Consider the following 27,299-nt stretch of genomic DNA (forward strand, 5'->3'; position numbering starts at 1 on the left):
GATCTTCTATTCTGGCCAGAGATAGAGTTGATGATTTTCCAAATGGTGTTATAGTCACCCTTTTTGTCGGCTTCTTGAAGGTCTTCTATCTGCTGTTGTATGAAAGCTAGTTCATCAACCCTGTACAACCCGTTCAAGCTGGTATTGAGCTTTCTCCACGCCTCTCTTGACTTCTGGCTTCTTGCAAGCAGGTATTTCTTCTTTGTTTCATCTCTCTCTTGCCGCAGCTTCAAGGTTTTGTGTGACACCCAGCTGGGCATTCCACAGGGTTTGCATTTTCCAACCACCTTTTCTGCCACAATCTTCTCCAACTTTCATACCTATCTGTGATTGATGTTGTGGTATATGCAAGGTGGAGGTCTTTAAAATGGTTTGAGAGCTCAATCTGAAATTTAGTCTTGATTTGGCTGTCCTTGAGCTTCTTCCAGTCAAATCTGGGCCTTGGACAGGGTTTCTCTTTGGATGTATGAAGACTGGTGGTGATGTATACACTGACAATGCAATGCTGTGAATCCAGCTCCACAGAGTTGCACACTCTGCAGTTTCGCAAGGAGTTCACCCATTTGCTGTTGATGAGAATGTGGTCTAGTTGATGGGTAGAACCTCCTGGGTGCATCCAGGTCCAAAGGCGACTTCTGGGATGAGGGAATCTAGTCTGTGCTGGGCGAAGCTTGTGTTCTAGGCAAAGATTCACAAGGCAATCCCTGTTGTTGTTTGTTTCGCTGTAAAAGCAATGGGGTCCAATCACCATTGGGTGGGATATGTGGCTGTCCAGACCAATTCTAGCATTAAAGTCACCAATTATAAGATGTTTGTCATGTTTCTTCACCTTGTCCAGGTGGGTTTTGAGTGAGCTGTAGAAGTCATCTTTTTCTGCTGTGCTGGCAGCCTCTGTTGGTCCATAGATGACTGTAATGGTGAGCTGAGGGTTACCATGGAATGTGGCAGTTAATATTCTCTGGCTGACAGAATTAACACTTAGCAGGCACTTGTGTATGTATTTCAACATCATGAGTCCAACACCTCCTAGTCTCTGGTGGCTGAGCTGTAAATAAGGACCCAGTTCTTATCATCTGACCATAGCCCTTCAGTAGAGGATGATGTTACTAGCTGATGTTCTTGGATGCCAACAATGTCAACGCCTGCATCGTTGCAGCCCATGAATAGCTGATGGGTCTTCCCTTTTGGGTACAGAGTATGTACATTGTAGGTTGATACTACTAGTGGTTTGAAGGTAGGTAGACGAGACATATCAGGACCAGCAATCTGTGATGGAGTTCCAGATTCCCGTTGGTCTGTCATAGAGTCTGAGGGGGACATCTGTCTGGCTACCTTCAATCTAGTTCTAGGATACTTCTTTGTGGTTTTTGTAATCAAAGTTTTCCAGAATTATTTTAGTCTGCTCTGGCAGCTGAATGGGTGATTGACCCTGAACAGCTTATACGGAGGTGAGCTATGAGTTGGATGTTATACTCAGCTCATGTGCATCGCTGGCTATGCTGTCTATGGCCTTACAGTAGCAATCCTACATGCAAGTTGTTTCGGATTGGACAGACACCAATATTCCTAATGCAGTGATAAATGTTAATGTTAGACTCAGGATTCAGACCACAAAGTCCTGCAGATCTACTCTTGTCTGAGTAATGCCATGCTTGTCTTGTCCACCAAGCTTTCAGTACCCATGTTTTTAACATCAATGTCATGCTTCTGCTGGATTTATCCTCATTACTTAAAATAGTTCTAGGGTTCTAGAGCATTCCCGATGCCCTCTAGAGCACAGTTCCAGAGTTTGGAAGTGATGTAATAAGCACGATGTAATATGTTCCCCTGGCAGAACTGTGATGGTCAGGAATAACAGCACTTAGAATGGGTTATACTACATTGGGTGATCAGCTTTAAACATCATGAGTAGGATATTGTAGTCAGTGTGGAAATTAACACACAGATCCTGTGTGTGTGTATGTGTGTGTGTGTGTTACCTTTGAGTAAACAGGAAGTGTGATGTTCAAGTTGCAGATGGCATTGTGGTTCAGGCTGCGGTACGTTCTTGGTTCTTTGGTAAATGAAAGTCGACCACACGGCTCCTGTGCACTGTCACGGATCTGATAATCAATCAATCAATCAATCAATCAATCAATCAATCAATCAATCAATCAATCAATCAATTCCAAATTTTTATTAGCTGTTTATTAGTATAGAGTTGTGATTGGACGATGATTGTTTTATTCCATGTCTCACCATGTGATAATGTAAATGCAAGTGTACCTTGATGAAGAGAGCAAGACGGTTCTCCTTGAAGGCATAAAAGCTGAAGACATGGTGCTGTCCACTTTTAGTCAGAGGAACGAGGTTTCCAAAACAATCCGCAAAAATGGGCTTTCCTTCTAGAACCTGAAATACAGCGTCCATCTGAAATCACACACTGATGCTGAGCTGAGATCAGGTCATTAACCTAGATCCTCTGCTTAACTCATTTACCTCTGAGACCTAATCTATAGTTAGGCATATCAGATGCTTGTTGGCCGTGCTGTGAAAATTGTGCATGCAGATCATCTAAGTTTCCAAATCTATCATTGCTTAACGCTTGAATATTTTCTATCATGAATACCATCATTAAAAAGCTTATAATTTCTGCTTTCCAAAGAAATTAATCTCATTAAGATCTGTTCAGTACTTTGGGAGTAACAGCAGGTTGAAGTTGGTACAACAGAGTACACTCTGCTTGCGTGAAACTCGAGGAAACTGCCAGTGCTTTTTGAGTCGCAGGAAAGTGGTCAGGCTCTATTCTGATCGGTTTCCGACTGGATTCCTCATGGATATTAGTGAGATAACCCCTATAGGGATGTTCTCTAGCTCTCACTGTTTCTGATGAAGTATTTAGCAAAATTTTCCGTCAGCTAGTTTTGATGTTATGATTCACAGGAGATTTTGAGGTTAGTTTTCATAGCTTTATCTACTTTTTTTTCCAAATCAAACTGATTCGTGTAAATAAATAACTATTTTAGAATATAAATGTAGTTGTTCTGATTAAAAATATTACAATCTTAGTGGTCGGAAAGATATTAAAAAAAACGGAAGTTAGAAACGCGAGTGTCAATTTCAATTCAAATAAATGGAATTGTTTATTGGATGTGGATCACACAGTTTTTTCGAGGTTAGCCTTGAAAGCTGTGAATATTAATTGAAATAAGAATCATTTATATTCCTTCATATAAACACTAGTAGGCCCTCCTTTTGAGAATTACAATGGTCTAGAGAGCACAAAGAGGGTATTAGAAATTTTCTTTTATTACTTTTTTATTTTGATAGAGAATGGTAGATGTGAATGACATTCCTGACTGGGATGCATCCATTCTTCATGCTAATTAAATACTAATTTGCATAATGGGTTTTGCCTAATTTTTCAAATTTTGTATTCAGTATATAACCATCTATGTGCCTGCCAATTTCCATGTAAATATTTTGAAAAATAAAAAAGTTATTAAGAAAAAACATTTGATCTCATTCATTAATGAGGCCCATTTTGGACCACGTTATCCTAATACATACTATTACAACAGTTTTCTAAAAATTAAGCTGTTTCTTCAATTTTGATTTGTAATATCTCAATAATGGCTAAACATATTTTAATTCTGTAAAAAGTATGTTGTTCAGCATTCAGTTCTGAATTCAATGAGAACAGTTTCAAGCAATTTAGACTGAATTTAAATGTTCACCTAATATGCCTACCATAGTGTTTAACTCTCTAACTCTTATGACACACTTATCTCTGCTCACACACCACCTCACACTCATCTTTGCTCACACACACATGCACACCTGTCTCTTGTCTCTGCTTACACACTCACCTTACACTTGTCTTTACTCTACAGTTCCATGTGGATATAAATACACAACATTGCAGGTTTTTCTCTCATTGATAAACACACACACAGAACTGCATTTTCTATCATGCCCCTGTGCTCGTCAGTTTACCTCCACGTCTCGGCTGCGTGCCACCTCCGTAAAGTTCTCCTGCTGTTCCAGAGTCTTGTCCATCTTGTCATCGGTCATGCAGAAACAGCGCAGCCGTGCCTCGATTGGGTCTAGTGTCTTAGCGAAGATGACAAACTTGGCCATGTAAGGAACACAAATGATCTCCCTATACAGCTGTGCACAGAACATCACGGACTCCTGAATCTGACGGCAGTCTATCAGCCAGAACCTGACACCCATCCCAGGAGAAAAATCATCATCAGCTCTGTGGTTCTGGAGTCACCACAAGGGTGTGGGCTCTACTCCTGACACTGACTCATTACTGTTATTAATGTGTTAGTTTTCTAATAAACACAACAGGGAAAATGAGAGAACAAGGGACTAAAACTATAGAACCTGGAACAAGAAACTCGAGGAACACAGAAGAGTGAAGTAGAACCTGCTGAGGCATACTGAGAGGAGACACTCACCGAGCCGAGACATTGGTAGTGAAGGAGACACACTGATTAATGAAGGTGAGAGGAGTCGAACCGGTGATGTCCTCCCACTGTGCTGGGGTGGTACCTCCTATACACACACACACACACGTTTGTCTTGGCACATTTGTCCTTGTGAGAACCTTCCACTGGCATGATTATTCATGCAGCTTATGAACGCTATGCTAAATCTAGCACTAACCTCAATTTAAAAAAAAAGCACACACACACACCTGTGATGCTGCACAGTAAACGCAGAGTGGGCGTCTCCCCCAGCATGTCATTGCTGCTCTGACTGGTGGAGGTTTTTGGAATGGGGATCGTCATGGTGATGGGTTTATGGAATTTGCGTCTCCGAGGCTCCAAAGTAACAATGGGGCTGAATGTTGCCTTATTACCTAGAATCCTCTTCACTACCTCAGGCCCTATTGGCTGAGCCTGTTGCACAAGCGCACAGAAAGAGGCAGAGCTTATCTGTGTGTGTGTTTCTGTGTGTGTTTCTGTGTGTGTGGCTGTGGGTGTGCGTGTGCTACCTGCAGTCCGACACGGATCCTCTTGGTTAGAGCTCCCTCAGGAAACACCGTCTGCACCTGAGGAACCAAAGAGCTGCTAAGAACTCCCCCCTCTGGACCAATCAGGTGACTGTCCTGCCGTATCCGAGACACCACTGCAAAGAACTGTGGGAAATCACGAGTGATGATGCGGCAGATACGCTTCTTCTCCAGTTCCTCGGGAGAGTCCAATTCTGAACCGGCACAATAATATGTCATTAATAGGGCATAATTTTCACTGAAAGCAGCTAGTACACTCTTCCATTTAGCTCATATAGAGTTGAGGCTTAGGGGTTAGAGCTTTGGGGTTTCATTCTCAATAATGGTGCTGAGCATCTGGTTGAGCTCTCAATTTTGGCTTTTAGCATTAGTAAAACCTAGGGGATTCGGAGTTACCAAACCACTGATGAAAAACTTGGCCTTCAAACTTGACCTTTTCAGCTAACAAATAACAGATAACAAACCTCTGCTTTATCTCTAAGATCCTAGAAAAGGTTGTACCTCAGCAATTAAGCTCAGACTTACATAGCTTGAAGTCTTTCAGTCAGGATTAAGGCCTCATCATAATACTGAGATGGTGATGGATAAAGTAGCAAATGATGGACATTGGCCCCTGATCATGGTTGTGTCTAAATGCTCGTGTTGCTCGATCAGTGCAGCTTTTGATACTGTAGATCATTGTATTATTCGAGTGAGAATAGAAAATATTGCTGGAGGGATTGGCTCTTTTTTGGCTCAGGTCTTATGTGACTGATCGTTATTGGTTTGTAGATGTTAATAGTGGCTTCCCTATGCTTAATGTAATGTTTGGTGTTCCAGAAGGCTCTGTTCTATGCACACTGCATATATCTGTATATATCTCTGGGTACAATTATTCAAAAACAGTATTATCTTTCACTGCTCTGCCGAATACACACAGCTACACTACCGTTCAAAAGTTTGGGGTCACTTTGAAATTTCCTTATTTTTGAAAGAAAAGCACTGTTATTTTCAATGAAGATCACTTTAAACTAATCAGAAATACACTCTATACATTGCTAATGTGGTAAATGACTATTCTAGCTGCAAATGTCTGGTTTTTGGTGCAATATCTCCATAGGTGTATAGAGGCCCATTTCCAGCAACTGTCACTCCAGTGTTCTAATGGTACAATGTGTTTGCTCATTGCCTCAGAAGGCTAATGGATGATTAGAAAACCCTTGTACAATCATGTTAGCACAGCTGAAAACAGTTTAGCTCTTTAGAGAAGCTATAAAACTGACCTTCCTTTGAGCAGATTGAGGCTACATCCACACGACAACGGCAACCAGATTTTATTAAAAAAAATATCGCGTCCACATGGGCAACGGATCAGTAAAATATCAGGTACATATGGCAACGCAACGCTTGCTGAAAACGATGCAATACACATGCCACACCTCTACGTGCGCTGTAAGACGGTCCCATCGGAGATACCAGAACAATAGAAGAAGTAGACGCATGCGCATAAACCCCTTCCTCTACCCGGCGTGAAGCACTCACAGGAACAAGCACACAACAAGAAGATGGCTGCGACTACGTGAGGAAATCGTGCCTTCTGTGTGTACAAATTAGCTTTATTAGTGTGCATAGTTTTATATAACTTAATTTTCTTATTGTGTGTGAACATTTTGAAAAGCATTTTTATATAATTTATATAACTTTTTCTATTGTGTGTGAACATTTTGAAAAGCAGTCTTATCCAATAAAAAAAAAGAAATTCAAGAAATGGTTCAGTTACTTGTTTATTTAAAAGAAAAGCTGTATACAAAAGTGAATGCAATGCAGTGGTTCATACAAAACAGCGAGAGTGCTGCTTGTACTAGTCATGTGGTTGTGACGTCATCGTAAACAAATCCGTTCTACTCATCCAGACGACTTCGCAACGGCGCCGTTGCCAGATTTTTCCACTCTGGAACCCGTTCTCAAAAAATATCATTTTGGGGCACCCAAAACACCGGTGCCGTGTAGACACCAGGCCGAAACGATAAACAATTTTATCAGATTCACCTGAATCCGTTGCCGTGTGGACAGCCTCTGAGTTTCTGGAGCATCACATTTGTGGGGTCGATTAAATGCTCAAAATGGCCAGAAAAATGTCTTGACTATATTTTCTATTCATTTTACAACTTATGGTGGTAAATAAAAGTGTGACTTTTCATGGAAAACACAAAATTGTCTGGGTGACCCCAAACTTTTGAACGGTAGTGTATATGTTTCAGTAAAGCCAGATGTCTAACTTTATTAAGTTGAGGAATATGAAAGACCATTGTGTGATTATTGACCCCAGTCTCTCCAGTCTTTCATTTGAAACTCATGTAGATAATATTACTAGGATAGTATTTTTTATCTCAGAAATATTGCTAAGATAAGGAATATCTCATTACATGGTGCAGAAAAACTAGTTCATATTTTTGTTACGTCTAGGTTGGATTATTGTAATGCCTTACTGTCTGGATGTTCCATAAGCAAGCACCAGTTAGTCCATAATGTCCTTATGTGCACCAGAAAATATGATCACATCAGCTCTCTCTTATCCATAATGCACTGGCTCCACACTGATTATAAAATACTATTAATAGCCTAATAAAGCATTAAGTGGTCTTGCACCATAATATCTGAGGAAATGTTTGGCCTTTTAATCATGCATCAATCAAAAGATGCAGGCTCTTTATTAGTACATAGAATAATGAAGACTACAGCAGGGTGCCCCTAGTTATGAAGCAGCATTCCAATTAGTGCTTGGGACTCAGATACAGTTTCATTATTTAAGTCTAGGCTGAAAACCTATTTGTTCAGTCAAGCTTTTTTTCTAATAGCTTTGCTCTTTGCTTCCCCTCCTAGAACTGCCACCTTATTGTGGTGGAGGGGTTTGTGTGCTTGAATGATCCTAGGAGCTATGTTGTCGGGGGCATTATGCCCCTGTTAGGGTTTCCCAAGGCAGACAGGTCCTAGGTGACAGGCCAGACCAAGAGCAGTTCACCAAAAAAAAAAACCCTATGGAGAAAAAATCCAGGACCGTGACGTCGCCCGGTAGGACGCAGCCGGGGCCCCACCCTGGAGCCAGGCCCGGGGTTGGGGCTCGTATGCGAGCGCTTGGTGGCCGGGCCTTTGCCCATGGGGCCCGGCCGGGCTCAGCCCGAAGAGGTGACGTGGGCCCGACCTCCTGTGGGTTCACCACCCACAGAGGTAGCAGTAGGGGTTTGGTGCAGTGTGGATTGGGTGGCAATCGAAGGCAGGGGCCTCGACGACCTGATCCCCGGACACAGCGGCTGGCTGTTGGGACATGGAATGTCACTTCGCTGGGGGGGAAGGAGCCTGAGCTTGTGCGGGAGGTTGAGAGGTACCGGCTAGAGATAGTCGGGCTCACCTCCACGCACAGCTTGGGCTCTGGAACCCAGCTCCTCGAGAGGGGCTGGACTTTCCACTTCTCTGGAGTCGCCCATGGTGAGCGGCGGCGGGCTGGTGTGGGCTTCCTTATAGCTCCCCAGCTCAGCCGCCATGTGTTGGAGTTTACCCCAGTGAACGAGAGGGTCGCCTCTCTGCGCCTTCGGATTGGGGAGAGGGCTCTTGCTGTTGTTTGTGCCTACGGGCCAAATAGCAGTATAGAGTATCCGGCCTTCTTGGAGTCCCTGGGAGAGGTACTGAGGGGTGCTCAGACTGGGGACTCCATTGTGCTACTGGGGGACTTCAATGCTCACGTGGGCGACGACAGTGACACCTGGAGGGGCGTGGTTGGGAGGAACGGCCTCCCCGATCTGAACCCGAGTGGTGTTTTGTTATTGGACTTCTGTGCTAGTCACAGTTTGTCCATAACGAACACCATGTTCGAGCATAGGGGTGTCCATAAGTGCACGTGGCACCAGGACACCTTAGGTCGGAGGTCGATGATCGACTTTGTAGTCGTGTCATCTGATCTCCGACCCTATGTCTTGGACACTCGGGTGAAGAGAGGGGCTGAGTTGTCAACTGATCACCACCTGGTGGTGAGTTGGATCCGCTGGCGGAGGAGGAAGCTGGACAGACCTGGCAGGCCCAAACGTATGGTGAGGGTCTGCTGGGAACGTCTGGCCGAGCACTCTGTTGGGGAGGTCTTTAACTCCCACCTCCGGGAGAGCTTTTCCCAGCTTCCGAGGGAGGCGGGGGACATTGAGTCTGAGTGGACCATGTTCTCTACCTCCATTGTGGACGCAGCTGTTCGGAGCTGTGGCCGCAAGGTCTCCGGTGCCTGTCGTGGCGGCAATCCCCGAACCCGGTGGTGGACACCGGAAGTAAGGGATGCCGTCAAGCTGAAGAAGGAGTCCTATCGGGCCATGTTGACCTCCGGGACTCCTGAGGCAGCCGACGGGTATCGGCAGGCCAGGCGTGCTGCAGCTCGGGCAGTTGTGGAGGCAAAAACTCGGAACTGGGAGGAGTTCGGGGAGGCCATGGAGAAGGACTATCGGTCGGCCTCGAAGAAATTCTGGCAAACCGTCCGGCGCCTCAGGAGGGGGAAGCAGTACTCTGCCAACACTGTTTACAGTGCGGGTGGGGAGCTGTTGACCTCGACTGGGGACATTGTCGGGCGGTGTAAGGAATACTTTGAGGATCTCCTCAATCCCACCGTCATGTCTTCCACTGAGGAGACTGAGGCTGATGACTCCGAGGTGGACTCGTCCATTACCCAAGCCGAAGTCACTGAGGTGGTTTGCAAGCTCCTCGGTGGCAAGGCACCGGGGGTGGATGAGATCCGCCCTGAGTATCTCAAGTCTCTGGATGTTGTGGGGCTGTCTTGGTTGACACGCCTCTGCAACATCGCGTGGCGGTCGGGGACAGTGCCTCTGGAGTGGCAGACTGGGGTGGTGGTCCCTCTTTTTAAGAAAGGGGACCGGAGAGTGTGCTCCAATTATAGGGGAATCACACTTCTCAGCCTCCCAGGGAAAGTTTACTCCAGGGTACTGGAGAGGAGAATTCGACCAATAGTCGAACCTCGGATCCAGGAGGAACAATGCGGTTTTCGTCCTGGTCGCGGAACACTGGACCAGCTCTATACCCTTCATAGGGTGCTCGAGGGTTCATGGGAGTTTGCCCAACCAGTCCACATGTGCTTTGTGGATCTGGAGAAGGCATTCGACCGTGTCCCCCGTGGTATTCTGTGGGGGGTGCTTCGGGAGTATGGGGTTCGGGGCTCTTTGCTAAGGGCTGTCCGGTCCCTGTACGAACGGAGCAGGAGTCTGGTTCGCATTGCCGGCAGTAAGTCAGACCTGTTCCCAGTGCATGTTGGACTCCGGCAGGGCTGCCCTTTGTCACCGGTTCTGTTCATAATTTTTATGGACAGAATTTCTAGGCGCAGCCAGGGGCCGGAAGGAATCCTGTTTGGGAACCACAGGATTTCATCTCTGCTTTTTGCGGATGATGTTGTCCTGTTGGCTTCTTCAAACCAGGACCTTCAGCATGCACTGGGGCGGTTTGCAGTCGAGTGTGAAGCGGCTGGGATGAGAATCAGCACCTCCAAGTCCGAGGCCATGGTTCTCGACCGGAAAAGGGTGGCTTGCCCTCTCCAGGTTGGTGGAGAAGTCCTGCCTCAAGTGGAGGAGTTTAAGTATCTCGGGATCTTGTTCACGAGTGAGGGAAGGATGGAGCGTGAGATCGACAGGCGGATCGGTGCAGCCTCCGCAGTGATGCAGTCGCTTTACCGGTCCGTCGTGGTGAAGAAGGAGCTGAGCCAAAAGGCGAAGCTCTCAATTTACCGGTCGATCTACGTTCCGACTCTCACCTATGGTCATGAGCTTTGGGTAATGACAGAAAGAACAAGATCGCGGATACAAGCGGCTGAAATGAGTTTCCTTCGCAGGGTGGCTGGGCGCTCCCTTAGAGATAGGGTGAGAAGCACAGTCACTCGGGAGGAGCTCGGAGTAGAGCCGCTGCTCCTCCACATCGAGAGGAACCAGCTGAGGTGGCTCGGGCATCTTTTTCGGATGCCTCCTGGACGCCTCCCTGGGGAGGTGTTCCAGGCATGTGCCCCCGGGAGGAGGCCCCGGGGAAGACCCAGGACACGCTGGAGGGACTATGTCTCTCGGCTGGCCTGGGAACGCCTCGGTGTTCTTCCCGAGGAGCTGGCCGAGGTGTCTGGGGAAAGGGAAGTTTGGGCTTCCATGCTTAGACTGCTGCCTCCGCGACCCGGTCCTGGATAAGCGGAAGAAGACGAGACGAGACGAGACGAGCTTTGCTCTTGGGTAAAAGCACAGATTTTGAAGGTTCTCAGCATAGATTGTTTTGGGAAACAGGGATGCATACCAATCCTCCTGCCCACCCTTTCACACATTTACTCAGGTTTGTTGACAGTGGAGTGTCTGGCTGTGTTATGTCCCATCATGCCCTCATGTCTTTGTTACCTTCTGGCTCTCCTTTTTAGTTATACAGTCATAACTAGTCTCTGCACACACTCTGATGTAAGTTGTAGGTGCAGGGTTTAGGAAGCATAGTGCAGGATGTAGGTTGCAGGGTGAAAGGAATAAAGTGTCAAAAGTAGGGTGTAGTGTATAGGGTGTAGTGTACAGAGTGTAGGGTGTAGAGTGGAGTAAACAGGTCAGAGGTGGTGGGGTCACGGTGTATGGAGTATGGACGGTGTATGGACTGACCCTCATCCATGCCGTTGAGGATTTGGTTGAGTTCCTCCTCAGTGTGCTCACAGTGGTGTTCTCTCCAGCTCTCTCCTGTCTCACTGCGCAGAACCACAAGTTCTCGCTCAGAACCACGCAGAGCCGCAAAGTGAGGAATCTCCACTATCACTGGTCTGTACACAAACACATACACAGAGAGCGAAAGAAGGTTTATATATATATATATATATATATATATATATATATATATATATATATATATATATATATATATATATATATACACACACACATACACACACACACACACAGAGTTGCTGTGGTCAGAAGTTTACATACAGTGACATGAATGTCATCTTGGATATGAATGTCATGGCAATATTGGGCTTTCAATTATTTCTCTGAACTTTTCATTTTCTGTGGCGAAATGATTGTACAACATATTTCTTGAATAGAAAAAAAACCCATGAATTTGGTGCACAAGTTTTAATTTATTTTGGGTTTTCTGAAATCAACACAGGGTCAAAATTATACATGTAGGGTCAAAAATGTACATACACTCCCTTAGATTATTAATTCAGAGGTGCTGAGACTTCTAAAATGTCTCTTATCTCACCAAGACCAAGGCCTCTTAAATTCCTGTAAGTGATTATGATTGACTACAGCTGGTAGCTTCTTTGTGCCTTCATAAAAAGGGTTTGTTGACAGCACTCATTGGATTGACCAATACACAGGAAAATGGGAAAGTCCAAGGAGCTCAGTGCAGATCTGAGAAAGAGGATCGCAGAGGTAGACAACTCAGGAATGTTTCTTAGAGCCATTTTTAAACAACTGCAGATCCTAAGATCAGTTCAAACAATTGTATGTAAATGACTGGAAGGTGTAGTCACTTTGCCAAGCTACTTTGCTTCAAGAAAACCCAAACTGTCATCCTCAGCTGAAAGGAAATTGATTCGGATGATCAGGAACAACCCGGGAACCACCATGGCATAGCCCTGCCATGAACTGGAAGCTGATGGATCATTGTCTACAGTTCAGTGAGTTTAATATCATCATGGACTAAGAGGCTACTATCCAAAAAATAACCCCCTGCTCCAAAATTGACACCTTCAAGCTTAGCTAAAGTTTGCAACTGACCACATGGACAAAGAAAAAGCCTTCTGGAGAAAAGCTGTATGGTCACATGATACAAAGATTGAGTTTTTTGGCCACAATGACCATGATGTACAGAGGAACACTGTACCAGCTGGTGATGGTGGTGGTAGCAGCATCATGCTCTGGGGCTGTTTTACTGCCAGTGGAACTGGTTCATTGCACAAAGTGGATGGAATAATTAAGAAGGAGGACTACCTCAGAATTCTTCAGCATAACCTCAAACCATTGGAAACTTGAACATGACTGGGAGTCACAACAGGACAATGAACCCAAACACGCATCAGAACTGGTTGTGGAGGATAAAGCAGGCTAACATTAAACTTAAAACAAGCCCTGACTTCAACCCTATTGAAAATACAGTTGTGGTCAGAAGTTTACACACAGTGACATGAATGTCATCTTGGATATGAATGTCATGGCAGTATTTGGACTTTCAGTAATTTATTTGAACTGTTCTTTTTCTGTGGCAGAATGTACAGCATACATCTTTAATAAAAAAAAATCACTAGAATTTGGTGCACAAGTTTTAATTTACTTTGGGTTTTCTGAAATCAACACAAGGTCAAAAATATACATGCAGCACGCCTAATATTTGGGTAAAATGTCTCTTCGTAAGATTCACCTTGACCAAACATTTTTGTTTATGTTTACCATTAACAAGCTTCTGGCAGAATTCAGGTTGGCTATTTCACGACTCTTCATGGTAGAATTGGTAGAGTTTAATTTTTTTTCTTGCCAGGGACTTGATTTATAAGCACAGTCCATATATTTTCAATGGAGTTGAAATCAGGACTTGTTTTAAGCTTAATATTAGCATGTTTTATCTTCCACAACCAGCTCTGATGTGTGTTTGGGTTCATTGTCCTGTTGTAACTCCCAAGTTGTGTTCAAGTTTCTGATGGTTTATGCTGAAGAACTCTGAGGTAGTCCTCCTTCTTTATTATTCCATCTACTTTGTGCAATGAACCAGTTCCAATGGCAGCAAAACAGCCCTAGAGCATGATGATCTTACCACCACCAGCTGGTACAGTGTCCCTCTGTACATGGTGGTCATTGTGGCCAAACAACTCAATCTTTGACTCATCTGACCATACAGCTATCCTCCAGAAGGCTTTTTTTTGTTGTCTGTGTGGTCAGCTTCAAACTTTAGCTAAGCTTGAAGTTGTCAATTTTGGAGCAGGGGGTTGTTTCTTGGATAGCAGCCTCTTAGTCCATGGTGAGCTAAACTGTAGACAGTGATCCATCAGCTTCCAGTTCATGGCAGGGCTATGCCATGGTGGTTCCTGGGTTGTTCCTGATCATCCGAACCAATTTCCTTTCAGCTGAGGATGACAGTTTGGGTTTTCTTGAAGCAAAGTAGCTTGGCAAAGTGACTACACCTCCCAGTCATTTACATACGATTGTTTGAACTGATCTTGGAATTTGCAGTCGTTTTAGAAATGGCTCCAAGAGACGTTCTGGAGTTGTGTATATCTGCAATTCTCTTTCTCAGAGCTGCAATGAGCTCCTTGGACTTTCCTATTTTCCTGTGTGTTGGTCAATCCAATGAGTGCTGTCAACAAACCCTTTTTATGAAGGCACAGAGAAGCTACCAGCTGTAGTCAATCATGATCACTAACAGGAAGTTAAGAGACCCCAGCCTTTGGAAGATAAGAGACATTCTGGAAGTCTCAGCACCTCTGAATTAATCATCTAAGTGAGTGTATGTAAATTTTTGACCCTGTATGTATAATTTTGACACTGTGTTGATTTCAGAAAACCCAAAGAAATTAAAACTTGTGCACCAAATTCATGTTTTGTTTTGTTTTTTATTAAAGATGTATGCTGTACATTCTGCCACAGAAAAAGAACGGTTCAGATAAATTACTGAAAGTCCAAATATTGCCGTGACATTCATATCCAAGATGACATTCATGTCACTGTGTGTAACCTTCTGACCACAACTGTGTATGAACCGTGCTTATAAGTCAAGTCCATGCCAAGAATTGTTTTTTTTAATTAATTGAACTCTACCAATTCTACCATGAAGAGTCATGAAATATCCAAGCAAAATTCTGCCAGAAGCTTGTTCATAGTAAACAAAAAATGTTTGGTCAAGTTGAATCTTGCGAAGAGACATTTTACCCAAATATTAGGTGTGCTGTATGTAAATTATTGACCCTTTATGTATACTTTTGACCCCATGTTGATTTCAGAAAACCCAAAGAAAATTGTGCACTGAATTCTATTTTTTTAAAAGATGTATGCTGTACATTCTGCCACAGAAAAAAAACAGTTCAGAGAAATCACTGAAAGCCCAAATACAGGTAGTCGTCGACTTACGACCTATGCGACTTACGACCGATCGACTTTACGACCGTCTGGTTATGACTGGCAAGTGTTTCCCAGCTGAGCTAGCTGAGCGTACGACAGTTTCCGCCCCAGCTCCCGGCAGCGCCTCTCGCCGCGTACAACAGTTTCCACCCCAGCTCCAGGCACATGCACAGTCTCTCTCACGCTCCCTTGCGCACGCCGTCGTACAGTTTCCGCCCCAGCTCCAGGCACATGCGTAGTCTCTCTTGCGCTCCCTTGCGCACTCTGTCATACAGTTTCCGCCCCAGCTCCTGGTTTATGAAACGAGCAAATCCTCCCGCCAGCCCGAGCGCTGCAGCAGCTGATGATGACGTAGACGACCCACAGCCAAGCACCAGTGATGCCAGCGGTCACTAAATTTTGTATTTTGCTATGTTTTACATTTGTATTTTGGTATGTTTCAAACTAAAATGTTTTCTATTTTTCACACCTGTATTTCGTATTTTTTGTTTTGCACATATTAAACGAATTGTACTGTACGCAGTGTAGTATGCAGTGTTTCACTTAAACCAAATAATGAGCCAAGGTAATGAAATAAGAAAATGTTGATAAAATAAGACTTTAAGATGATTACAATATCATTACACATCACAATATACTTACGTTCATTTAACATAGGCCGACTTACGACCAGATCGGTTTACGACCGGTCAGTCATAACCAAACGCAGTCGTAAGTCGACGACTACCTGTATTGCCATGACATTCATATCCAAAATAAAAAGAAAAAAGAAAAAGAAAAAATATACCCGCACACTGTCGCTGCTGCTCTCAGTGATTTTATTGATAGATACACATAGATAGTGTATCTATCAATAAAATCACTGAGAGCAGCAGCGACAGTGTGCGGGTATATTTTTTCTTTTTAACTGACGGACTTTTTTACCCTGCACCTGTACAAAGTTGGATGTGCGTGCACTCTTTACTATAATTCATATCCAAGATGACATTCATGTCACTGTATTGTAAACTACTGATCACAACTGTGTATATATCCATAATATATATATATATATATATATATATATATATATATATATATATATATATATACACAGTGGCGCTTGAAAGTTTGTGAACCCTTTAGAATTTTCGATATTTCTGCATAAATATGACCTAAAACATCATCAGATTTTCACACAAGTCCTAAAAGTAGATAAAGAGAACCCAGTTAAACAAATGAGATAAAAATATTATACTTGGTCATTTATTTATTGAGGAAAATCATCCAATATTACATATCTGTGAGTGGCAAAAGTACGTGAACCTCTAGGATTAGCAGTTAATTTGAAGGTGAAATTCGAGTCAGGTGTTTTCAATCAATGGGATGACAATCAGGTGTGAGTGGGCATCCTTGTTTTATTTAAAGAACAGAGATCTATCAAAGTCTGATCTTCACAACACATGTTTGGGGAAGTGTATCATGGCACGAACAAAAGAGATTTCTGAGGACCTCAGAAAAAGCGTTGTTGATGCTCATCAGGCTGGAAAAGGTTACAAAACCATCTCTAAAGAGTTTGGACTCCACCAATCCACAATCAGACAGATTGTGTACAAATGGAGGAAATTCAAGACCATTGTTACCCTCCCCAGGAGTGGTTGACCAACAAAGATCACTCCAAGAGCAAGGCGTGTAATAGTTGGCAAGGTCACAAAGGACCGCACGGTAACTTCTAAGCAACTGAAGGCCTCTCTCACATTGGCTAATGTTAATGTTCATGAGTCCACCATCAGGAGAACACTGAACAACAATGGTGTGCATGGCAGGGTTGCAAGGAGAAATCCAGTGCTCTCCAAAAAGAACATTGCTGCTCATCTGGTTTGCTAAAGATCACATGGACAAGCCAGAAGGCTATTGGAAAAATATTTTGTGGATGGATGAGACCAAACTAGAACTTTTTGGTTTAAATGAGGAGTGTTATGTTTGGAGAAAGGAAAACACTGCATTCCAGCAAAAGAACCTTATCCCATCTGTGAAACATGGTGGTGGGAGTATCATGGTTTGGGCCTGTTTTGCTGCATCTGGGCCAGGGAGGCTTACCATCATTGATGGAACAATGAATTCTGAATTATACCAGCAAATTCTAAAGGAAAATGTCAGGACATCTGTCCATGAACTGAATCTCAAGAAAAGGTGGGTCATGCAGCAAGACAATGACCCTAAGCACACAAGTCATTCTACCAAAAATGGTTAAAGAAGAATAAAGGTAATGTTTTGGAATGGCCAAGTCAAAGTCCTGACCTTAATCCAATGGAAATGTTGTGGAAGGACCTGAAGCGAGCAGTTCATGTGAGGAAACCCACCAACATCCCAGAGTTGAAGCTGTTCTGTATGGAGGAATGGGCTAAAATTCCTCCAAGCCGGTGTGAAGGACTGATCAACAGTTACCAGAAATGTGTAGTTGCAATTATTGCTGTACAAGGGGGTCACACCAGATATTGAAAGCAAAGGTTCACATACTTTTGCCACTCACAGATAATATTGGATCATTTTCCTCAATAAATAAATGACCAAGTATAATATTTTTGTCTTATTTGTTTAACTGGGTTCTCTGTATCTACTTTTAGGCCTTGTGTGAAAATCTGATGATGTTTTAGGTCATATTTATGCAGAAATATAGAAAATTCTAAAGGGTTCACAGACTTTCAAGCACCACTGTATATATATATATATATATATATATATATATATATATATATACACACACACAATATATACTATATATATATATATATATATATATATATATATATATATATATATATATGGAACGGATGTGGAAGGTCAAGGGTTGCGTGGTCCCTGTGGTAGTGGGGACACTTGGGGCAGTAACCCCCAAACTGCGAGAGTGGCTCCAGCAAATCCCAGGAACAACATCTGAAGCCTCAGTCCAGAAGAGCGCAGTCCTAGGAACATCGAAGATACTGCGCAGAACCCTCAAACTCCCAGGCCTCTGGTAGAGGACCCGAGCTTGAGGATGACATGGATACCACCCCCCCGCCGGGGGTGAGAAGGAGATTTATATATATATATATATATATATATATATATATATATATATAAATAAAAAATACACACACACACACACACACACACATTTCTTTGGTCCGCCTTTTGCTTTGATTATAGTGCACATTTACCATGGCAACAACCTTATACAATATCTCATCTCATCTCATTATCTCTAGCCGCTTTATCCTTCTACAGGGTCGCAGGCAAGCTGGAGCCTATCCCAGCTGACTACGGGCGAAAGGCGGGGTACACCCTGGACAAGTCGCCAGGTCATCACAGGGCTGACACATAGACACAGACAACCATTCACACTCACATTCACACCTACGGTCAATTTAGAGTCACCAGTTAACCTAACCTGCATGTCTTTGGACTGTGGGGGAAACCGGAGCACCCGGAGGAAACCCACGCGGACACGGGGAGAACATGCAAACTCCACACAGAAAGGCCCTCGCCGGCCCCGGGGCTCGAACCCAGGACCTTCTTGCTGTGAGGCGACAGCGCTAACCACTACACCACCGTGCCGCCTGCTTATACAATATCACAACACTTATTTAGACCCAGAGTTGCATTAATTTTTTGCTGAGATCTTAAACTAGACAGGAGAGTCAAACCACTCCGAAATGTCTTCTAAAGCACATCCCAAAGACTTTCAGTGGGGTTAAGGTCAGGACTCTGTGGGGGTTAATTCATGTGTAAAATATATGCCTCATGCTCCCTGTACCACTCTTTCATTATTTGAGCCCTAATTTTATGCCAATGCCATCAGGGAAGAAAAAATCCATTGAAGGAATAACCTGTTCTTTCAGTACACTCATGTAGTCATAGTCTCAGGTGACTTCATTTTATTGTCCCATAACATTGATGAGCCTTTACCTGACCAACTGAAGCAACCCCAGATCATAACACTGCCTCCAGAGCTTTGTACAGTGAACACTATGCATGATGGATGCATCGCTTCATGAGCTTCCCTTCTTACCCTGGCATGCCCATCACTCTGGAACAGGGTCAATCTGGACTCATCAGACCACGTGCCCTTTTTTCATTGCTCCAGGGTCCAATCTTTTTTTTTTTTGAAGCCTTTTCTACTGATTAGTCTCACTAACAAGTGGTTTTCTTATGGACACACAGCTGTTTAGTGAGTTCTCGCCACATTGCATCTGTGAAAATGCTCTTACTTTCACTATTAAACATAGCCATGATTTCTACTGTTGAATTTTTTACAATTTGACTTCACCAAGGGTTTAAATGATCTTTGATCATCTCATCTCATTATCTCTAGCCGCTTTATCCTGTTCTACAGGGTCGCAGGCAAGTTGGAGCCTATCCCAGCTGACTACGGGCGAAAGGCGGGGTACACCCTGGACAAGTCGCCAGGTCATCACAGGGCTGACACATAGACACAGACAACCATTCACACCTACGGTCAATTTAGAGTCACCAGTTAACCTAACCTGCATGTCTTTGGACTGTGGGGGAAAACGGAGTACCCGGAGGAAACCCACGCGGACACGGGGAGAACATGCAAACTCCACACAGAAAGGCCCTCGCCGGCCACGGGGCTTGAACCCGGACCTTCTTGCTGTGAGGCGACAGCGCTAACCACTACACCACCGTGCCGCCCATCTTTGATCATGGTCAGTTATATTTTTCCAACCACATTTTGATGGTTCATCACTATCCTTCCAGGTTATAATAATGCGTTGGACGGTTCTTAACCCAATTCCAGTCATTTCAGTTCAAATCTCTTGAGTTGTTTTCTTTGCTTGATGCAGGACAATAATTTGAGTCTTCTGAAACACTAACATTTTTTTAAAGAAGAAGAAGCCTTTATTTGTCACATGCACACTCAAGCACACAGTGAAATTCATCCTCTGCATTTAACCCATCTGAAGCAGTGAACACACGCACACACACACCCAGAGCAGTGGGCAGCCATACGACAGTGCTCAGGGAGCAGTCAGGGGTTAGGTACCTTGCTCAAGGGCACTTCAGCCCAAGGCTGCCCCATGTTAACCTAACCGCATGTTGTTGGACTGTGGGGGAAACCGGAGCACTCAGAGGAAACCCATGCAGACACAGGGAGAACATGCAAACCCCACACAGAAAGGCCCCCGTTGGCCACTGGGTTCGAACGCAGAACCTTCTTGCTGTGAGGCGACAGTGCTAACCACTTCACCACTGTGCCGTCCCCACAACCATGCTACCGTGTCGCCCCCAGAATCATGTGATACGTACATCTTCCAACATGGTTGCTTCAGAAGAGAAGAGAAGAGAAGCTACTCACTGCATCAGTTAGGGTTAAAAGAATTGTTGCCAGCTGAAACACATTAATCACTGCAGTAATTATCCAATCAAAGGCTCTTAAGTGTTTGCTTATTTAAACCTAAATGATGATTTTTTTTTTTTTGGCCAGACTGTGTATATATACAGTACCAGTCAAAAGTTTTTACACCCCTACTCTACTCATTCATAGGTGTTTCTGTATTGTGACCATTCTCCACATTGTAGAACAAAACTGAAGACATCAAAACTATGAAATAACATATGGAACATTTATGGAATTATGTGGTAAACAGAAAAGTGTTAAAAATGTGTGATATTTTAGATTCTTCAAAATATCCCATGTTTACCTTGATGATGCTTTGCACACTATTGGCATTATCTTAACCAGCTTCATGAGGTAGTCACTTGGAATGCTTTTCAGTTAACAGGTGTGCCTCATCAAAAGTTAATTAGTGGAATTTCTTGCCTTCTTAATGCATTTGAGATCAAACATTAAATAGTAAATAATAAAAATACAGTAAATAGCCATATTCCACAACTGTAGTGATCGATATTATGTCAAGAACCGCTCGGCTAAGTAAAGAGAAACGACATCCATCATTACTTTTAGACATGCAAAGGCAAAAGATGTTTTTTTCGAACCCTTTTTATGAATCTATACAAGGGGTATCAATAATTGCGGAAGGCACTCACACACGGACTCATATCACATGGAGCTGGACAGTGTCAGTATTAGCATGTCCTACCCAAGGAATTTGGTTCCCGGTGGGCCAAGTTGCAGGATTCTGCTCACCAAACTCTCTCCCTCATTAAGAGGGGGCGGAGCTGTAGGCAAGTGTAACTTCCTGTTAAAACAGATTAGAGCATGTAAGAGGCACATACAGAGTACTGAGTATGTTTACAGAATGTTCAGTAAGAGCAGATTGTGAATATGTGTCCTAGGGTAGTCTTTATGATTACAGTAGCTCTTTAGATACAATTCAGAATCCAGGTGCAATTAATATTGAAGCAACACTAAGAGTTAGACTGGAACTATCTCTCTGTCTATTTTTCTCTGTCTCTCTCTTACCCAAGGAATGGTGATCCTGTAGGTCCAACCTCTATGATACGTCCTGTAATTCCATCTCCTTCCACCAGGGGCATTGTGGCAACACGGTGTCTCTTCACCAGTCTGCAGGTCACACGCGTTGGAGCTGAACACTTTCTGGGTGGGACTATGATGCGTAGTCCATTGTGACGGCAACCACGCATGGCCCCACCCCTTGCATCTACCATGAAACTGACCAGGAAGCTAATTGGTGGAAAGACAGAAAGGCATCATCATTATGTTGTGTGTGTGTGTGTGTGTGTGTGCGTGCACGTGTGTGTGTTTACTCACCCAGACTGCAGCAGTGTGTTAGTTAGTACTACATTGTCTAGGTGTTCAGCTCCCCAGCTCAGCTGGTACGAGTCTTTATCATTCTCTCTGGACAGGCTTGGTACCTAACACACACACAGAGCTGAGTTCCACTTGAACAAACCGTAATGTTTGTGTGTGTGTGTGTGTGTGTGTGTGTGTGTGTGTGTATACCTGGTGGCTGGTGATCATGTCCTCAATGAGAACTCCATCTCTCTGGTAGCCCAAGTGAGGTGGAGGGTAATGTGCCCTTTATCACAACCAAACACATTAACAGCAAATCATAAAACGTGGGTCTCTGAGTCCATGGATAGAAAATATATAATTATATGTCTCTGAGTCTATATAGAAGCATTTTAATCCATAAACTGTATAATATACATACACATATATGTGCATTTGGAAAGGAGAACAGGTCTGAGAGGGCATGTCTCAGAGTCTGAGAGTGTGTGTGTGTGTGTGTGTGTGTGTGTGTGTGTGTGTGTGTGTGTGCGCATATACCTGTCGAGGTTGTGGCTGAGGTAGCTCATGCCATCCAGATATTGTCCAGAGAGAGAGTCATCTCCCAGTTCTCTCAGGTCCTCCGCCCTCAAATACTCACCTCCATCTCCTGTCATTGTGTCTTCACCTGCACACACCTCAATCAGCATTCTCTGCCACACCAGCTAGTATGTGTTAGCTTGCTAATAAATACACACGCTAGTGCTTCCCTCAGAGAATAGCTAGCATGTGTTAGAATGCTATTAAGTACACACAATAGTATGACACTGAAAGATGAGCTAGCATGTATAACTCACTAATAAACACACATTATAGTGTTATACTAAGCATAAATAGCTAGTTTGCTAATAGTTTTAGAAGTAAAGCATGACACTGAGTGGTACGACTACTAAATTGTTACAGACAGAACCCAGGAGCCCAACACCATAACACAAGATGTGGTTCTTAGATGTGCACAACTGGAAACTGTACAGGTCTATCCGCTCACCTTCCTCATCAGAAACATCCAAAACTTCAGTCATTGTCTCAGGAACATTTAGTTTGTGCTTCTCTGTCACCGTCTGCAGGATAGAGTTAGCACCGCCATGGTCAAAAACACTGCTAACATAATTTAAGTTCAAGTTTCAGATGTAAGTTAACAAAGTATCAGTGGTACAATGGAATGTGGAAGAGAAATAGGTCAACTCTGCAAAAGAAAAAAAAACCTAGAAAAAGCTAAACTCAGCAACAAGAACACTATCATGTGAAATTAAAAACAAGAGAAATTTAAAAGATGGGATGAGATAGAAATGGATATAATGCGCTCACACACACAAACATACGGCACACACACACACGGTCTTGCAAAAGTATTCATCCCCTTGGTGTTTGTCCTGTTTTGTTGCATTACAAGCTGGAATTAAAATGGATTTTGGGGGGATTAGCACCATTTGATTTACTGAACATGCCTACAACTTTAAAGGTGAAAATTGTTGTTTTATTGTGACAAACAGAAATCTGGAGTGTGCATAGGTATCCCCCCCACCAAAAAAAAAAAAAAGTCAATACTTTGTAGAGCTACCTTTTGCTACAATTACAGCTGCAAGTCTCTTGGGGTATGTCTCTATTAGCTTAGCACACCTAGCCACTAGGATTTTTGCCCATTCCTCAAGGTAAAACTGCTCCAACTCCTTCAAGTTAGATGGGTTGCATTGGTGTACAGCAATCTTCACAGTATGCCACAGATTCTCCAGTGGATTGAGGTCTGGGCTTTGATTAGGCCATTCCAAGACATTTAAATCTTTCTCTTTAAACCACTCCAGTGTATCTTAGCAGTACATTTAGGGTAATTGTCCTGTTGGAACGTGAACCTTCGTCCCAGTCTCAAACCTCTGGCTGACTCAAGCAGGCTTTCCTCCAGAATTGCCCTGTATTTAGTGCCATCCATCTTTCCTTCAGTCTTGACCAGCTTTCCTGTCCCTGCAGATGAAAAATATCCCCACAGCATGATGCTACCACCATCATGCTTCACTGTAGGAATGATGTTCTCAGGGTGTTGGGTTTGCGCCATGCATGGCATTTCCCATGATGGCCAAAAAGTTCAATTTTAGTCTCATCTGAACAGAGAATCTTCTTCCATGTGTTTAGGGAATCTGCCACATGCTGTTGGGCAAACTTCACATGTGTTTTCTTAAGCAGTGGCTTTTTTCTGGCCACTCTTCCATAAAGCTCTGCTCTGTGGAATGTACCACTTAAAGTGGTCCTACGGACAGATACTCCCATCTCCGCTGTGGATCTTTGCAGCTCCTTCAGTGTTATCTTTGGTGTTTTTGTTGCATTTCTGATTAATGCCCTCCTTGCCCGGTCTGTGAGTTTTGGTGGACGGCCTTCTCTTGTCAGGTTTGCAGTAGTGACATATTCTTTCCATTTTGCTGTAATGGATTTAATGGTGCTCCCTGGGATATTCAAAGTTTTTGACATTTTTATAACCCAACCCTGATCTATACTTCTCCACAACTTTGTCTCTGACCTGTTTGGAGGCTCCTTGGTTTTCATGTTGCTTGCTTAGTAGTGTTGCAGAGTCAGGGTCGTTCCAGAACAGGTTTAATTATACAGACATCATGTGACAGATCATGTGACACTTTGATTGCACACAGGTGGATCGTAATCAACTAATTATGTGACTTATGAAGTGAATTGGTTGGACCAGCTCTTATTTAGGGGTTTCATATAAAAGGGGGTGAATACCTATGCACACTCCAGATTTCAGTTTTTTCACCTTAAGTATTGTTTGTGTCACAATAAAACAACAATTTGCACCTTTAAAGTTGTAAGCATGTTGTGTAAATCAAATGGTGCTAACCCTCCAAAAATTCATTTTAATTTCATCTTGTAATGCAATAAAACAGGACAAACACCAAGGGGGATGAATACTTTTGCAAAACACACACACATTATATATATATACATACAGGTGCTGGTCATATAATTAGAATATCATGAAAAAGTTGATTTATTTCAGTAATTCCATTCAAAAAGTGAAACTTGTATATTATATTCATTCGTTACACACAGACTGATATATTTCAAGTGTTTATTTCTTTTAATTTTGATGATTATAACTGACAACTAATGAAAACCCCAAATTCAGTATCTCAGAAAATTAGAATATTCCTTAAGACCAATACAAAAAAAGGATTTATAGAAATGTTGGCCAACTGAAAAGTATGAACATGAAAAGTATGAGCATGTACAGCACTCAATACTTAGTTGGGGCTCCTTTTGCCTGAATTACTGCAGCAATGCGGCGTGGCATGGAGTCGATCAGTCTGTGGCACTGCTCAGGTGTTATGAGAGCCCAGGTTGCTCTGATAGTGGCCTTCAGCTCTTCTGTATTGTTGGGTCTGGCATATCGCATCTTCCTCTTCACAATACCCCACAGATTTTCTATGGGGTTAAGGTCAGGCGAGTTTTCTGGCCAATTAAGAACAGGGATACCATGGTCCTTAAACCAGGTACTGGTAGCTTTGGCACTGTGTGCAGGTGCCAAGTCCTGTTGGAAAATGAAATCTGCATCTCCATAAAGTTGGTCAGCAGCAGGAAGCATGAAGTGCTCTAAAACTTCCTGGTAGACGGCTGCGTTGACCTTGGACCTCAGAAAACACAGTGGACCAACACCAGCAGATGACATGGCACCCCAAACCATCACTGACTGTGGAAACTTTACACTGGACCTCAAGCAACGTGGATTCTGTGCCTCTCCTCTCTTCCTCCAGACTCTGGGACCTTGATTTCCAAAGGAAATGCAAAATTTACTTTCATCAGAGAACACAACTTTGGACCACTCAGCAGCAGTCCAGTCCTTTTTGTCTTTAGCCCAGGCGAGACGCTTCTGACGCTGTCTCTTGTTCAAGAGTGGCTTGACACAAGGAATGCGACAGCTGAAACCCATGTCTTGCATATGTCTGTGCGTGGTGGTTCTTGAAGCACTGACTCCAGCTGCAGTCCACTCTTTGAGAATCTCCCCCACATTTTTGAATGGGTTTTGTTTCACAATCCTCTCCAGGGTGCGGTTATCCCTATTGCTTGTACACTTTTTTCTACCACATCTTTTCCTTCCCTTCGCCTCTCTATTAATGTGCTTGGACACAGAGCTCTGTGAACAGCCAGCCTCTTTAGCAATGACCTTTTGTGTCTTGCCCTCCTTGTGCAAGGTGTCAATGGTCGTCTTTTGGACAACTGTCAAGTCAGCAGTCTTCCCCATGATTGTGTCTCCTACAGAACTAGACTGAGAGACCATTTAAAGGCCTTTGCAGGTGTTTTGAGTTAATTAGCTGATTAGAGTGTGGCACTAGGTGTCTTCAATATTGAACCTTTTCGCAATATTCTAATTTTCTGAGATACTGAATTTGGGGTTTGCATTAGTTGTCAGTTATAATCATCAAAATTAAAATAAATAAACATTTGAAATATATCAGTCTGTGTGTAATGAATGAATATAATATACAAGTTTCACTTTTTGAATGGAATTACTGAAATAAATCAACTTTTTCATGATATTCTAATTATATGACCAGCACCTGTGTATATATATATATATATATATATATATATATATATATATATATATATATTTATTTTTTTTTTTTTTTTTTTTTTCCCCCTATAAAATATATTCATCAAAAGGAAAAACATTGGGGAGGCATCAAAATCAACCGATCTTTTAAAAATGACAAAAGACTATTCCAGAAAATAATTTGTCAAGATGTAACTTAAAATGTGAATTTTGATCCTTCCCTGTTCACTAGCATGATTTCTGTGGAGGATGGCCCCATATGGACAGTCAAAAGACACACTTAGAAGATGGCTCTGGACACACACAGTTTTGCTATGATGGGACTGCAGTTGACATGGTGACTTTGGGACTGCAGTTGTCATGAATGGTTTTACACTCAGGTCTCCATCGATGAACAGATGGCTTTAACAAAATAGACTTCATGTTAAACTATAATGAATTTCCTGGTTACACAGTTGTACTCTGTGACACTATAGGACACAGTTATAGAAGTGAGTTATTCATAATCATGCTGTCTGTTATCACCCAGATGAGGATGGGTTCCCTTTTGAATCTGGTTCCTCTCAAGCTTTCTTCCTCATGTCATCTGAAGGAGTTTTCCTCACCACCATCACCTCAGGCTTGATCATCAAAGTCAAAGTCCCTCCCATACCAGGACCTGGTCTTCCCAGGCAGTCTCCTGTCTCAGTACTAACCAGGCCCTTAGGGCACATTGGGTGGTGCCGATCTCTGCTTCTATAGCCCTCAGCCTTTCGCCTATTATACAGCTAGGGTACTACCTTTTTCTGTAAAGCTGCTTTGTGGCAATGTCTGTTGTTAAAAGTGCAACACAAATAAACTGACTTGAATAGATGGGGTTAAAAATGGTACTGAAGCCTGCCAGCGAAGGGCCTCAAAAACATTATAACTTCACCTTTGAAT

At 43.2% G+C, this 27,299-nt stretch overlaps 1 protein-coding gene across 1 annotated transcript in view; it reads right to left on the bottom strand.

Annotated features, from left to right (window-relative positions):
* Positions 1-27,299, bottom strand: part of ank2a (ankyrin 2a, neuronal) — a 110,107-nt gene that overhangs the window by 30,166 nt on the left and 52,642 nt on the right. Inside the window, exons 24-36 of the mRNA XM_060915646.1 lie at positions 22,812-22,884; positions 22,325-22,451; positions 21,998-22,073; positions 21,806-21,909; positions 21,497-21,718; positions 21,174-21,272; positions 11,641-11,795; positions 4,985-5,196; positions 4,685-4,889; positions 4,446-4,542; positions 3,976-4,204; positions 2,266-2,391; positions 1,980-2,102 (exon numbers count right to left, since the gene is read on the bottom strand). Of these exons, the coding sequence (XP_060771629.1) occupies positions 1,980-2,102; positions 2,266-2,391; positions 3,976-4,204; positions 4,446-4,542; positions 4,685-4,889; positions 4,985-5,196; positions 11,641-11,795; positions 21,174-21,272; positions 21,497-21,718; positions 21,806-21,909; positions 21,998-22,073; positions 22,325-22,451; positions 22,812-22,884 (1,848 nt within the window). The remainder of the gene's footprint in view (positions 1-1,979; positions 2,103-2,265; positions 2,392-3,975; positions 4,205-4,445; positions 4,543-4,684; positions 4,890-4,984; positions 5,197-11,640; positions 11,796-21,173; positions 21,273-21,496; positions 21,719-21,805; positions 21,910-21,997; positions 22,074-22,324; positions 22,452-22,811; positions 22,885-27,299) is intronic.

The sequence above is a fragment of the Neoarius graeffei genome, chromosome 3 (genome assembly GCF_027579695.1).
Source record: "Neoarius graeffei isolate fNeoGra1 chromosome 3, fNeoGra1.pri, whole genome shotgun sequence".
Lineage (NCBI taxonomy): Eukaryota > Metazoa > Chordata > Actinopteri > Siluriformes > Ariidae > Neoarius > Neoarius graeffei.